The sequence below is a fragment of the Dipodomys ordii genome, unplaced genomic scaffold (genome assembly GCF_000151885.1).
Source record: "Dipodomys ordii isolate 6190 unplaced genomic scaffold, Dord_2.0 Scaffold22, whole genome shotgun sequence".
Lineage (NCBI taxonomy): Eukaryota > Metazoa > Chordata > Mammalia > Rodentia > Heteromyidae > Dipodomys > Dipodomys ordii.
In genome coordinates this window covers 2,452,622-2,467,806 of record NW_012267238.1, presented here as the reverse complement: position 1 = coordinate 2,467,806, position 15,185 = coordinate 2,452,622, and the positions used below count along the sequence as shown (strand labels likewise).

At 52.2% G+C, this 15,185-nt stretch overlaps 1 protein-coding gene across 3 annotated transcripts in view; it reads left to right on the top strand.

The window, feature by feature from the left end:
* Pde2a (phosphodiesterase 2A, cGMP-stimulated) overlaps positions 1 to 15,185 on the top strand; it is a 90,574-nt gene that overhangs the window by 37,509 nt on the left and 37,880 nt on the right. For 2 of the 3 annotated variants that reach the window (XM_013014114.1, XM_013014115.1), the window contains one exon: positions 1,749 to 1,810. The exons of the other annotated variant lie outside the window; for it this stretch is intronic. In XM_013014114.1, coding sequence (XP_012869568.1) covers positions 1,749 to 1,810 — 62 coding nt within the window. The remainder of the gene's footprint in view (positions 1 to 1,748; positions 1,811 to 15,185) is intronic. 3 annotated transcript variants of the gene reach the window in all.

Below are 15,185 nucleotides of genomic sequence, written 5' to 3'. Positions count from 1 at the left end.
TGATGCCACTGTGGCAGTTCTGTTACTGGACACTGTGGGGTGCAGGTCCCATTGGCAGTTAGTGCAGATTCCAAGGGCTTGTGGGGTGGGTGTGAACTGGGTTTCCCCAGCTGTGCTGGGGAGCAGGTAGGATCACTGCAGCCAGAGTGGGGCCAGGAATGCACAGCCGAGACCCCCCCCCCTTCAGCCACAGACCACGTCCCCACACTGGAGGTCAATGGAGGGAGCCAGAAAGCGAAGGGAAGGGGGCAGGATTGAATTGTGCCCAGGTGCAAGGGGTGGCGGTTGGCCTGCCAGGCAGCTGGACAAGAGGCTGTGTGTGGGGCACAGGGAGCCCCGTGGGGACAAGAAGGCTCACAGTTTGTGGACAAAACAGCTGGCCCTGGGGTCAGGCGCTTATCTCAGCCTTCGTCATTTCCTCTACCGGACACCACTGGGTGAGGGGGGTCATCGCACAGAGGGAAGGAATAGTCCGGAGCCAGCGTAGGCCAGGCCCTCTAGTAGTGAGCCATAAGAGTAACTTTGTCACACCCTCGGCTGCAGTCAGGCTCCTCTACAGGTCCAACCACGCTGCCATAGTCATTCTGGCTGGTGACCATTGTTGGCCACCATCACACTCAGACCCAGCTGCAGATGCACCTATGTATCGAGACCCCCACAGGACACGGGAGACACCCAGACACCCTGACAACCACCGTTCAAACACGCACACACCAGGTGCAGCTACTGTCACCCCTGCAGTCACCCAAGGAGAGCCAGACATTCCAGCAGCTGTGGGCAGGTGTCCAGTGCTGGGTGAGAATACGCGATGCCAGATAGGGGCAGTCCGAAGCCCTCTTCCCTCAGGCTGGACCATGCCCTCGCCCTTTCTGAGTGCCCCAGGCTGTTTATTTCCTAGCGGGGATGGGTGTCTCATCTCCCCCTCCTCCTTCCCCTCCCTGTCCCCACCACACGCTTCCTAAGCTGCCAAATCAAATCAGCCCCTGCACTCGCGCCAGGCTGGCATGGTGGCCAGCAGCTGACGGGAACCAAGCCAGGCTCAGAATATCCCACCGCCTGTCCGATGCCTGGGCAGGCTTGAGGCTGGGGGCAGGGAGGGGCAGGAGCTTGCAGCTGCTCTTGGGCAGTGGCTGTCAGAGAAACTCAGGTTCTGGAAGCTGCCAGGGTGGTGGGTTTCTGAGCGGATGAGCAGGCCCCTGGTGTGTCTGCCAAGCCCTAGGTAGCATCCCCTGCCAGCACTTGAGAAGCTGTGGAAATGTGGGTGGGGGTCCAATTGGTGCCCAGAGGACTTGGTGCCAGGCTGGGGTGGTGGCTCACACATGAGCCCATGTTCATTTGGGATTAGCAGCACCCCTGGGCTAGGGGCCCTCCGGAGGCTCATTGGGTATGCGAGGTGGACATGACCAGATCCCATTACTGAACTCCGCTGAAGTTCCCAGGAGAGAAGCAGAAGTTCAGAGGGCCTCAAAGGGATAAAGATGTAATTGTTTCAACTTCTTAGGAGTGCTAGGCAGACAGGAAGCACTCACCTCAGCTGTCGGAATCAAGAGAAAGAATATGGAACAGCCAGAGATGCTTCTGGAAAACAGGGTGCAAGGAGTCTGGAGAGACAGAAGGGTGTAACCAGGCAAGGCTTCCTGGAGGAGGAGGCTATCTGTGAGCTTGCTGGGAGCTGCTGGGAAGACAGGCTGGGGGAGAAGGGGAGAAGGCCTGGCAGGCCTCAGCCCTTGGCCTTCTTGTCTCTGCAGCCGGCCAGGACCCCCTTGCACAGGAGCCAGAACCCCCAGGGAGTAGAGACGACCGACTGGAGGTGAGAGCTCAGTGGAGGGAAAGAGTGGGTGGGCTTGGGGGGGTGGTGGGCACAGGATGAGGGTGAGCCTGAGTGCTGCCCTCACCCCGGGGGAGGACTGGGAGGCTGGAGCCACATCTCAGCCCTGCCCCCTCCAGCCTAGGTTTACCCTACCAGCAAGAACTCCTCTCCTTGCTATACCCACCCGGGGTTCCCTCCCCCACCCCCAGCACCCAACTTCCCTGGGAGCCATTTCAGACTCCTCTCCTGGCCTCCTCACCCTCACCCACAATCTAACCCTCAGTCTCAACCTCACCCTCACCCTCACCCACAATCCCCTGTCAGTTTCCTGCCCAAAGCATTCCCTGAGCTCCTCCCCTCCCCATGCCTGCTGCCCATGAGTGCTGCACCATCAGCTTCCCTGGACACTCACTACCTGCCTGCTCCCACTTGTCCCTGTCCTCCATGTGGCTGCCGGGAGGATCTTGCAAACACACAAACATGAACTTGTTATCCCCCTGCTCCCATCCACCCACCCTCCCGAAGCTCCTCTGAAGCTCTAGCCTGGCCATCATCCCCTCCATCCATTCCTGCCTCCCCAAACCACTGCTGCTGGCCTCCTCCTGCCCTCCATCTTAGCCTCCTAATTCCTTCTGGGCTCCGCTCTAGCCTCCCTCCTCCGGGCGTCCTCCCTGCCTCTCCATCACTCCAGACCCAGCTGGCTCACACTCCCTCCTCTGAGCTCTCCTGCCTGGCAGTCAGATGCTGTGGCATTCTGCTATCTGTTACCCACTGTGTGTGCCACAAGCACCCTGTTTTCTCCATTCTATAACTCTTACGTATGTCTGGCCCACCCTCTATGATCTGCATACTCCCTGAGCTTGGAGAACCATACTTTGATTATTCCTGAGGTTCCAATGATGAGAGGGTGCTAGCCCTAGCCCCGATCATTCCTTTGGGGCTCAAAGGAATCTTCCATGTTCAATGAGAAAGAAAAATGAGGTGGGGCGATGGATGTTGGAGATTGGCACAATGTTGTGTGTGTGCGCGTGCATGCGCGCGTGCATGTGCACATGTGTACAGTGCATCATGAGTCTTCCTCTGTGCCCCAGGCCAGCTGAGAGGAGGAGGAAGCCTCTTGTATCATCTCCACTTACTGCCAGGTGCTTTGGACACACGCTCCCTAATTCTTACCACACCCGAGGAGGCAGGGCTGCTATCACTTTTCATCGAGGGAAGCTAAGGCCCAGAGAAGGTCCTGGAAGGGGATCGGGGTGGAGTTGGCAGAGGAGTCCAGCTACTTCCCTCCACAACCCCTGCCCCAGCCCTTAGGTAAGACCAGAAGGAGATGTCACCCTGGGCCTTATGGGGGCTCAGCATGGGCTCCCTCCTACAGCATGGGGCCAGGGCTGAGAATGTCATTCCTAGGGGGACCCAGCTCTGTGGCTGGGTACTGGCCAAACGAGAGGGAGGGGAGGGCCTGGCAAGTCATTATTAATTTATGTATTGCCATGGCATTCCCCAGGGGGTGGGCGCTCCCCCCAGAGCAGGCACAGATGGTGTTCCTGGGAGCCGGTGGTGTCTCAGCAGTCTCGGCCACCCGCCAGGAAAGACTGCATTTGTCACCCACCCAGGAAGCCAGGAAGGAAGGGTATTTGGAGAAGTTGAGACCCTTCTGGGTAGTGGGGACTGAGTTCCTAAGGGGAAAGAGCCCAACTTCTGTGCAGAGACCCACTGTCTAGTCCATTAGCCCTGCTCTCTGCAAGTTCAAGTGCTGGCCCTTTCCCACTCCACCAACCTCAACCTCTTCACCAGGCTTCCTGGGATCTGTTCCCATCCCCGGAATCTCAATCTGACTTTCCTTTGTCTGGGTCCCGCTGCCTTCTCCCTCTGAGGATCTCATGCCCTAAGCACTGCAGCCTTGTCCTGCCTCCCTTCCTCCCCTGTGCTCCTGCCAACCAGTTCCAAAAATGGTCAGTGCTTGGCCTCCTGGCAGGGCCTGCTCTGTATCTGGTCTGTCAGCCACCCCACCCCGAGTGCCCAGGCCCATGCTCAGTCCTTCTGAGAAAGAAAAGGGCTACTTTGGGGCCTTCTTCAGAACAGAGAGGATAGGATTAGAGGGAGTGAGACCTTCGGGTATTGCTCACAATAAGAGCAGCTGGAGGGAAAGAGGAGAGGAACTGGGGAGCTTTCTGACAACCCTGCTGTCATATAGATTCTGAGGAGAGTCTGAATCCTAGAGTATGGAGACCATGTGGTCAGGGAGGCACGGCTTCAAATCCTAGCTTCACACTTCCCCACAGGTGACTGGGCCATTGGATTAACCAGCCTCAGCCTTAGGCTCCTCACCTGCAAGCGGGGATGAAAATCTCCATAGTGACTGGGCAGGATCACTAGTATTGGGTGTTAGCATACAGAGCTGGAGCGAGAAGGCAGAGTATGATCATAGCAGGCCCTCGGAGAGAGCTGTCCCCTACCGTGTTCCTTTACAGCATGCAATACCTGGAGTCAGGAATATGCTGTACCCTCAGGAGAAAGGGTGTGTGACAGAGCTGGGCTGAAGCTGGTGGAGGTTCAGCAGGCATGGCACATTCTCCTGGCACTGGTTAAGTGGCAGCCAGGGAAGCAGCACTGCCAGCACCCTCCTCACTCAGCAGACATGGATTCAGTACACTCTCCTGGAAAGGCTCCCTGACCCCTGGCCAGATGGAGGAGGGGCTCTTCTGGCTAAGCTCAGGATCCTCACTCAGGATCCTGGGCCTCTGCTTCCTCTCTCTCTCTCTCTTTCTCTCTCTCCTCTCTCTGGAAGTCAACAATTCAAATTGACAAGTTGGCTGAGACAATCCACATTGAATGGATACCTCCTCTGTGCTGGCTCTCAGAGACTGGATAGAGTTCTGGCATCTCCATCCGGGCAGACATGTGTATGCATACCAAGATCCCAAATACAGGCCCAGCACTGGCTTCTCCATTGCTGCCCTTAGGATAAAGACCACACCCCCTTAGCATGGCAAAGCTAGATCTCCTCAGAGCCATTCTTTGCTTCTGAATAGCTTCAGTCATGTTGCCATGCTCATTCCTGAGCTCTTCTGGCCTCTCTGGCCCACACGGACTCGTCAGTCTGCAGCAACTTTCCCTTTATTCTCAACTTGTTCTTTAAATGTCAGCTCCACGTCCTCTCAGATGTCTCCTTTCACCTCAGGTTGGCTCATTTCTCAAGTGGTTGCAAACACCTTCATCTCTTGGGTCCATGTGGGGCCTGACACAGGCCTGATATACAGTAAGTGCATAGTAAAGAATGAATGTGACTGGCTTTGAGCAGGGCTGGAGTTCCAAGGAGGGACTTCATTGTCACATGAAGGCAGTCATGGAGACTTCTTGACTTGAGACTGGGAAGGGTGAAGGGAGTCAGGACTGTCAACAGGTGAGGCCAGAGATTGGCTGGGTAGTCAGGTGGGTCCACGTGATTGGCTCCTGTCAGATCAGCTGAGATATCAAGAGCCAACACAGGATGGGAACAAGCAGATAGAAGAGTCTGGAACAAAGATTCCAGTGGGAGTTTCAGGAGGCTGGCTCTGTGGGAAAAGTTTGGCTCCAAAAACTGTCATAGGCAGCTGAAGAAGGCCTGGTCTGAGAGTCAGACTGAGACTCATTGGTGACCAAGTGGTCCACGCCATGGGGAAGGGGAAGGGAGAGGCCTGGGGTCGAGGGGTTGTGGAAGGTATGGTTGTTGTGAAAGGGCAAGTCGGCAGTGGGAGATGGCTTCATGAGCCTGGGCATAGGTTCCCAGGCAGAGAGCTCTGTGGTAGGGCTGGAAAGGGCCTCTGCAGGGGACATTTTTCAGTTTGTCATTCTTGGGCAAAATCTCCCCACTGCCAGCTGTGCCTGCTTCTTCCTGGATTCCGCACATCAGCAGCAAGTGGCCTCAGTGATGCCCCATGGCCCCCGAGGGAGCTGCTGCCAACAAGTTGGCTACAGCATCTGGCATCCATGGGGACCCTGAAGCCCTGCCATCTGTCTGTGCCCACCTGTCAGCCTACACAGGCCTGGGGCAGACAGGGACACGGGGCCAGAGAGATTGTCTTAGCTGCCACTCCAACCTATCTGTCTGTCTGCCTACCCATCTGTCCTTACTTTGAACTGACTGAGAACAAAACAGTCATGGCCTCACAGATTCTGTTATCAGAGAAGCCTGGTCTGAAGTGAGAGGCATGGAGTCCTAGGATTTAAACTCAGAGAAGTCACAAGTTGAGACTGGGCCAGGCTGTAAGCAGACCCGGGCCTATGATCCAGTCTCTTCTAGAGCCTAGAGGGCTACTCAGAGAGAGGCACGGATTGGCTCAGAGTTGCACAGCAGGCTTGAGGCTGGCTCCTAGCCCTCCCCCCCCCCCCCCCCCCCCGCACTGTCCTCATTCCCCCCTCCCGTCCTGCCTGGCCCTTGGCTGTAAACATAGAGAGAACAAGTTCCGTTTCCCGGGAAATATTTATCTCAGGCCGTGTGGGGAGCGTGTGCTCTGGCCTCCTTGTGTCCTTCCTGCAGACTGACCTGGGCAGGAGGTGAGGGGCCTTGGCAGTCACTGGGGGACAATCTGTAGGACCACAAGCAAGGCCAGGAAGGAGGGGGCGTGTCCTGCTTGGAGCCTGAATCTGAAAGAAATCTGTTTTCTTCAATTTCCCCAAGATGACCTCCTGCACTCTCCTCTTCCTATCTTCATGGCAGTCCTGATTCCTCCAGGTTCTGGCCTCTAAGACTTTGCTTCTCTTTGTCTCCCTGTGCATCCTCCCCCCTGCCCCCCCCCATGCCTTTTCTTCCTCTTCCTTCATATTTCACAGACCTCAGAGGCTTCCGCTGGGACATCTCTAACCCTCTAACCCTTTGTCATGCTCTGTCCCATTCTCATTCCCCAGGCTTCCAGCGGCTTTGAGCTTCAGCTTTGCTGGTGTTGCCCAAAGCTAGTCAGACAACTCCTTGAAGGTCTTGAGCCCCCTGGGAAACACAGGCCTGGGTGCCCTAATTGTGGGACAAAGCCCAGAAGTCACCTCCTCGGCCTACCCTGTGGAGGTAGCACAAGCTTGGGCAATTAGGGAGGATAGAAAAATCCCTGAGCCCAGCCAGAATTGTAGGAAAGGCCGAGGGGCTCGTGGTTCCTGCTGGCCAGCTCCTGGGCATTAAGCTGTGTCTCAGACTGGGCCCTGACAACAGGAAATCCTTGAAGGAACAAGCGGTGCCTGAAGACTTTGAGCACAACAGGAAACAGCCTTGACATGGGACAGCAGTTCTGTGACTGTGCCCCAAAGGGATGTGTTGTGGGACATTGGGTGATGCCAAGGGTGACACGGAGACAATGATTGTGTGACAGTGGGTAGAACACCAGGAGTGACCTTGAGCTTTCGAGGCGTGTTATCAGTATGTAGCTGTGACCACAGGCTGGTGTGGAGAGTAGGTGAGTCATGGAATACGTGACGTGTGTGGTAGTCTGTGATACCAACTATGTGACAGCGAGAGCATGAGTTTGTGGCTTATGCATCCAAACAATGAATTGTTTGACTGTGTGTGTCCAAAGGATATGACATAAGTAGGGACGAGTGTGCAAACAATTGCATAGATACCGGGTGACCTCGAGTATGTGAAAACAAATGTGTGCTGCACACGACCCTGAGCAGACATCGCAAGTATGATGTTATATAATGGTTGTGATGATGTGACATGTGAGCACACAATGCTGTATGGGACACAGTTGTAGGAAGACATGGAGAGGGTTAGGTAGAGAAGTAACAATCTGATGGATGGTCCATAAGATGATTCTGGCTGTCCTGTGTTAGGGGGACAGGGGGAGGAAGGGAGATAGGCAGATCCATTGAAGCCTCCCAAGAAATGAACAAGCTTTGGATGTGTTTGGGAAAGAAAAAGGAGAACATGCTAATGGCTGAGGTGAGCAAGAAAAAAAAATGGAGGACCACTTCCAGGTGTTTGGTTTGAAAAACTAGGTGATGGATGGCAGAGATGTTTCTGAGATGGGTGTAGGTTGATGGAAAGTCAAGGTTAGTAGGTGAAGGAGGACATGGAGACAGAAATTGAGGGGCTTATTTGGGACCTGTCAAGTGAAACACACAGGTGAAGCTGTCCTTTGGGCGTGAGGACCAGGTGGGGTATATATTTGGGAATCAACAAGCATGGCTGGGTTTGTTCAGCTGTGGACTTGGCCTCTTTAGGGAGAGAGGAGGGCAACAGAGGAGGCGAGACTGAGGACGAAGTCCCCCACCCTACACAGTTTAGAAGAGTACTGAGGAATGAGAGGGTGCCACCATGAAGATGGAGGGGTTGAAGTGGAAACCCAGAGTGGAAAGCCAGGCTGAAGGGAAGACAAGATGCAGATACTGCTGGGGTTTGCTAAGGTGGGAGATGGAGGCTTTGTAGGTCCTGTGGGGGTGCCAGACCATTTCAGTGACAGGGAGGGGTGGAAACCAAACTGCTAGCAGACAACCCAGGTGAAGACATGTTTGCAAACGGAAGGCCCCTTAGAAATACTGGGCTCGGAGCCATGTGAAGTGGGGGGCTTCAGGAAAGAGGGCAAGGTCAGGGAGATGAAAATGTATTATTCTTGTATACTTAAAACAATGCCAGAGGATACAAATCTCTGCCATCTACCCATCACTGTTTTCAACAGTTGGCAATATTTGGCCACATTTAATCCATCTATTCCTTCTTCATTTTTTTCATTTCTCTTCTTTGGTTAAAAAAATTTGAATTATGGTCAACTATATGTGACATAAAGTTTGCTATCCTTAACAACTGATCTAAGTGTTCAGTTCCGCGGTGCTACGTGCATCCACATTGCTTTGCACTGAAGCTCCAGAGCTTTCTTCATCTCCTAAACAGAACCTCCATTGTTCAGCAGCCTCTTCTACCCACTGGCAACCTCCCTCCACTTTCTGTCCCTAGGAGCCTGGCCACTCTAGGCACCTCATATTATCGGAATCATGAAGTATTTGTCTTTTGTGAGTGGCTTTTATGTTCACTGAACATAATGTCTTCAAGGTTCATCTGTGTTGTGGCATATGACAGGACTTTCTATTTAATGGCCATATATATTCCACTTTTGCTCACCCATTTGCCCATCTATGGGCACTTGGATTGCTCCTGTGGTTAGCTGTTGTGAGTAATGCTCCTGTACAAAAGTCTTAAGACCCTACTTTTAATTACATGCTTGTAATTATATAGGTTATATACCTATAAGTGGACTTGAAGGGTCGCTGTGTTTGTTTTGAGACAGGGTGGTTTTGTTTTGTTTTTTTTTTGGGGGGGTCCGGTCATGGGCCAGAACTCTGGGCCTGGGCGCTGTCCCTCAGCTCTTCAGCTCAAGGCTAGCGCTCTACCACTTGAGCCACAGCACTACTTCCGGCTTTTTTCCTTTTTGCTTATGTGGTGCTGGGGAATAGAACCCAGGGCCTCATGCATGCAAGGCAAGCGCTCTACCACTGAGCCACCTTCCCAGCCCCTGAGACAGGGTCTTGCCTTGTAGTCCAGACTGTCCTTTGATTCAGGTTCCTCCTTTGTGCTGGAACTGGTTAAAGTTGTACACCACCACACCAAGATTATTTTAAATTGTCTTGTGAAATGGTCGTATGTGGCATCAACCAGGTCATGTGTTCCTATCACACATACAAGGGTTTCTCCATGTGTTTGGCCACACTTGTTATTTTCAGGTTTCTTTGAAGGTAGCTAATGTGATGTGTGTGATACCTTACCTTGTTATCTTGCTGTTGTTTTGATTCACATTTCCAAAAGATTAGGTAAGTGAACATCTTTTCACATGCTTGTTGGCTATTTGCACCTCTTCCTTGGATAGATGTCTTCTATTCAAGTCCTTTGTTCATGTTTTAAATTGAATTGTTTGCTGTTTGTTGGTGAGTTGTAAGAATTCTTTATATATTCTCGACATCAATCCTTTGATGGATACATGATGTATAAATATTTGCTTTGCTGAAATATTTATTTATTTAGGTTCTGGAGCTTAAACTCAGGACTTGGATGCTGTCCCTAAGCTTTTTCCCTCAAGGCTAGTGCTCATCCATTTAGGTCACAGCTTTACCTTTAGTGTTTTGCTTGTTAATTGGGGATAAGAGTCTCATAGCCTTCCCTGCCTGAACTCAAACCATGATCCTCAAATCTCAGCCTCTCAAGTATCTAGGATTATAGGTGTGAGCCAATAATCCTTGAAATACTTTAAAAGCAAATCTAAGATGTCATTTCACCTTTCTTTTTTGTCTTGAGGCATGGAGGTCTGAGATAATCCTGAAATGTGACAGTGTGACACAGAGCCAGCATGCCACGGGCATGTGATGGTGTGAGAGTGTGGCACCGTGGCCTAGGGGATGTGATGTGTGATAGCACGGGCGCAACCCTGCTGAGTGAGGGTGACAATGAGGAGCCAGTGCGGTGTGTGGCCCTGTGACACTCGAAGTGGGACACTGTGGGCACTGTGGAATGATTGAGTGTCACTGAGTAAGTGGGAAATTTGCTGTGTGAAGGAGACAGCGATTGTGTCATCTTGAGGTGCTGAGGATAGTATCAAGCAGATTATTCTGTAGTGGTGGGAGGGACCAAGGTTAGTCTGTGGGGAGTGAATTACATGTAGTACATGTGGGGTCAGTCCCTGCCTCAGTTACTGACTGTCAGAGGCAGGAGGGCCATGGTAGGGTAGGTAAGAGAAATGCCTAGTAGGGGTAGAAATGGTGTCTGGGCCCAGCTATAAACTGGCCTTTTCTGGATACCCAGGAGGGCTTCCCAGGGCAGGATGGACACACTTCAGTGGGATGCTGCCAGTGCTGATCAGGAGCAGATCTGATTGGTATCAGTCAGTCATATCTAGGCACATTGTTCTTCCTCCATTGAGCCTCAGTTCCCTCAAGTTCCAAATAGGGATGCTAGCAGGATTACAGGGTGTAATGCTTGTGATGAATGCGGACTCTGGTACTTGGTATATAGCCTCTGTGGTCTTCCCAGGGAGCTGCTCCTTTAAGCTCTGGCACTGTAGGCATCTAAAGGACAGGAGCAGTCTTGGGAACACTGGAGAGTGCGCTGCCTGGAGATGTCCTCCCCTCATACCTCCAGCCCTCCTAGCTCACCCTGCCCTCCCTCCCTCTTTTGTCTTTTTCTCAATATTGTCTGTAACACCCCCGACTTGTCCTCCCAGGCCCTGCCATCCTCACCTTCTGCCAGCTTCTAGCTCAGGCTCCTGTGGCCTGATTCAATTAGGCCGACGTAATTTGCTCAAGAAAAAAGCTCTATGATTTGGTTAATCAAACCAGTAAGGGATCTGGGATGTGGGGGAGTAAGGATGGTTAGGAAGTCCATACCAACAGCGCAGGACAGAAGTCTCCCTGAGCTTGTCTCAGATCCTCTGCCTATTCCCTCAGGTTCCTTTTGGGATCCCACAGAGTCCAGAGCCACAGAGGCTTTGAAACATGAGCCTGGACTTTCTTAGTTCCCTTATGCAGGTCCCTGCCCTATTCTAGGCCTCTGTTTCCCACTCCAGCAGTGAGCTGGGTTGAGAGTCTCAGGGCCCCAGGACAGGCCATCTGGTCCCTACAACCTGGTTCTGGTCCATTCCCCTTTTGTCTTCTGTAGGCCTTTTTCTGGGCCTCATGGAGGGAGGAGAGTTTGAGGGTGTGTCAAGGGTCTAGAACCCTAAAGTCAAGAGAGGGTGGGTGTCCTTGGATCCTCATTTGGAATATGGCTACCCTCCTCCTCCATGTCACAAATACCTTCCAGAGGTCTATTTGGGGTAAGATTGAAGGAAAAGGAGTTGCCATTTCTTGGTGGTTTATAAGGCCACTGCCCTTAACCAGATATCACATGGGGTGATGCTGAAATTGAGCCTACTCCTCTTACTTTGACTTGCCCCTCAGGGCTGCATCTTCCAGAGAGTGTTAGAAAGGGAGCTCAACCCCCTGCTGGCAACCAGCTTAGGAAGCCTTGAGAGAATCCAATTTAACCTAATCAGTTTTTCTGGGATAGGCGGCCATTTTGCAGATAAGGAAACTGAGTCCAGAATAAAAGTCTAGTTGAATGCATGTGGAGTATACTAGGCAGGGAGATGAGCCTAGATCTGAGAAAGATGATGGAGGAGGTGACAGGTGTTTGAGGAGGAGGATTCAACCCCCCTCTAGATAAATACCAATAGGCTCAATCAAAACTGATTTGTGCATTTAGAGTCAAGACTAGCACCCACAGTCCCCCAGACAGCCACACACATAGAACATATCAGGCACATGCCATGAGCCAAATCACTCATACATGATCACAGAGAGTGAAGGCCACCAACCTGTGCAGATGATCACGTACAGACATGGCCACAGGGCAGTCACGATCTTCTACAGAAGCACAGTCTATATACTTACTCACAGATGTTTCCCTAGTGACCCAAGGGACATGTTTTTGTCATGGTCACATGCTGGGCTATAAGGACATGCCATAATGAGTGACATGTGCTGAGGTCACCAGCAAAGCGGGAGCTCCCTGCAGAATGACAGAAAATGTCCATTTTGCTGAATGCACCCAGATTTTGCAATGAGAAAAGCCACAGGAAAGCGGTTTTGTTTTGCATTTCCAAAGTAAAAGTTGCAGGACACCAGTGGCTCACGCCTGCAATCCTAGCTACTCAGGAGGCTGAGATCTAAGGATCATGGTTCAAAGCCAACCCAGGCAGGAAAGTAAGTGAGACTCTTATCTCCAATAAACCACTCAGAAAACCGGAAGTGGCTTTGTGGCTCAAGTGGTAGAGTGCTCGCCTTGAGCTGAATAGCTAAGGGACAGTGCCTAGGCCCAGAGTTCAAGCCCCAGGATGGCCAAAAAAAAAAAAAAAAGTAAAAGTTATTGTGAATCTCACCTAGGGGCTGAGGGTCTCGTGGGAGGGAATCATCTTTCAGGGCTCTGGGCCTTGGAGGCCCACAGGCACAGCTAGCCCACCAGGCTCATGCTCCTCTGACTCTGAGCGTTCATATGTGTGAGCACATGCCTGTGTGCATCCCTCATGCCCTAGGGATGGATGTAGGAGGGTGAGTAACAGGACTTCCAGAGAATCCGGATGTTTGTGCTCTGGATTCTGGGCCTTCCAAAGATGAATAACTTTGGATGCCAGCCTTTGGATGCCTGCCGGGGCCAGGCTGGGTGAGTGTGTGAGGGACACTGCTTCTACCCCTGGAGTACCACTGATGCACAGTGACTGAGGTTCATAGCCAGCTTTCCATGGGCTCATGAGCCTGTTAACCACACTTTTCTGGGGTATGTTTCTCTCACCTAAAAAAAATGGAGGTAGGGAAGAGGTAAGAATGGAGGGGCTTTCCTCCAAGAGACTGAAATAGACATTCAAATTCAGAAGAGAAAACAAAGGGCTAGGTACTGGTGGCTGATGCCTACCTACACAGGAGGCTGAGATCTGAGGATCATCGCTTGAAGTCAATTCAGGCAGAAAAGTCCATGAGACTTTGATTTCCAATTACCTACCTGGCAAAAACTCTGGAAGTGAAGGTATGGCTTAAGTGGCAGAGCACCAACCTTGAGCCAAAAAAGGCAAGAAAGAGCTTGAAGCCTTGAGCTCAAGCCCCAGTACCAGCACTTAATAAAAAAGACTGAGACAGGACCACGGAAGGGATCATGAGGTGGAGTCCAGGTTCGGGACATGGGGGCCTCAGAGCCTATAACATCTCTTCATTAACTCTCACCTTTACTGGAGGAAGCCTTTGGATTTCATTGCCCACATCTGCCCTGAATCCCTGAGGCCTGGCCTCTGAATCAATGTAGAGGGAAATGGAAAGGGAGGAGGTGGGAATGAGAGTCAGGGAGCAGAGTTGGAGGTTTCCAGAATGCTCAGAGTAGGCTAAGCTTAGTAGAACAGAGAAAAAGAGGGAATGCCAGGCCACAGGAATGGGGGAGCAGAGACCCAGTGGAAGAGCAATGAAGATGGAGGAGGGAATAAGGTGGAGAGTCGGACAAAGGCTTAAGTGCAGAGTCTGGGATGGTCCCTGCACCCCTATAGAAGTGTGTACCAGGGCTCTACAAACAGCTCCTAGCAGACTGGGAGTGCAGACATGTTGGGGAGTGAGGAACCAGGGCAGTCTTAGGGAAAGCAGGGACACAGTCACACCTGTCTTTAGCAAAAAGCACTGGCTCTTGCTGGAAGGGACACAGTGAATGGGAGCCCAGAGGCGGCAGCATGCCTGAGATGAACCCTGCCCAGAAGATGCCTCAACCCAACCCTCAAGCGAAAAGGAGCTATTTTTAGGGATAATAAAAGTGCTCACACATTCTAACAGAGAGGGAGGAGGGAGAGGAGGGGGATGGCTTTGCCTTCCAGGGCTTCCCCTTGGGTGCTTCCCTGGCCCGCCCAGCCTCTCCAGTCCTATCCCCAGGGTCTCCTCTTGACAGATATCTTCTCCCTATTTCTGAATTAGTTTCTACCTCCTGTCTCTTTCTCATACTTTGAGGGGTTTTTTCTCCCTCTCCTGGGATTTGGGGGAAGCTTGGGCCAAGCCCTGAGGATGGAGCCAAATGTAGTCATGGGACAAAACAGTGTGACCGTGGGAGAGAGACACACCAGAGAAAAACACTAGAAGAGGCTCCACAAGATCACTGACACCCAGGGAGGCCAAGAGAGAGAGAGAGAGAGAGAGAGAGAGAGAGAGAGAGAGAGCACAGAGAGCCAGAAGACAGCCTCAGACAGATATCATGGACAGCCATTCATTCCTGTACCTGCTCTGCATAGTCCCAGCCAGGTAGATTAGCATTAGGCCCCACCTTCTTCACCATCTCCACGCTCCTTGGGCCAGCCCTTCCTCCCTGCCCTTGGCAGGCCAGTGCTACATCAAACCTGCTTCAGGATGAGAAAGAGACCGACCCAGATCCTGGCCTGGAGGAAGATACCCAGCCATATCCAAGAGGAACTCAGCCAAGGCATTCATGGGATACAAAGACAAACAGTACTCAGAAGGCAGGTGACCTAGTGTGAACCTGAGTCTCTGAGCGGGGGCATGGGCTTCCTGCCTCCAGATGAGAACTACACAGTGCTTCCCAGCCTCTTTCCATCTTGGTCTACCCCCACCAAGCTGGGGATGTGACACCATGATATCTGTGATCTCTGGTCCTGTGGGCCTTCTCCACATGCCCAGGAAGAATGGGGAGGTGACCACCTTGGTGAGAAAGCCTCCTGGAGGAAATGAAGCTACTAGTTCCTTCCTTACCTGCTGCCTCTAGCCCCTTCTGCACTGGGAAGATGGTCTTGAGAAACTATTGGCAGTCTCTCTTGGCTAGTGGAGACACCTTGGAGAGACTGCCGACAGCTCCAGCACAAAGCATATTCATTCCTTAGATTTTTTTTTCTCTAAGATTACCACC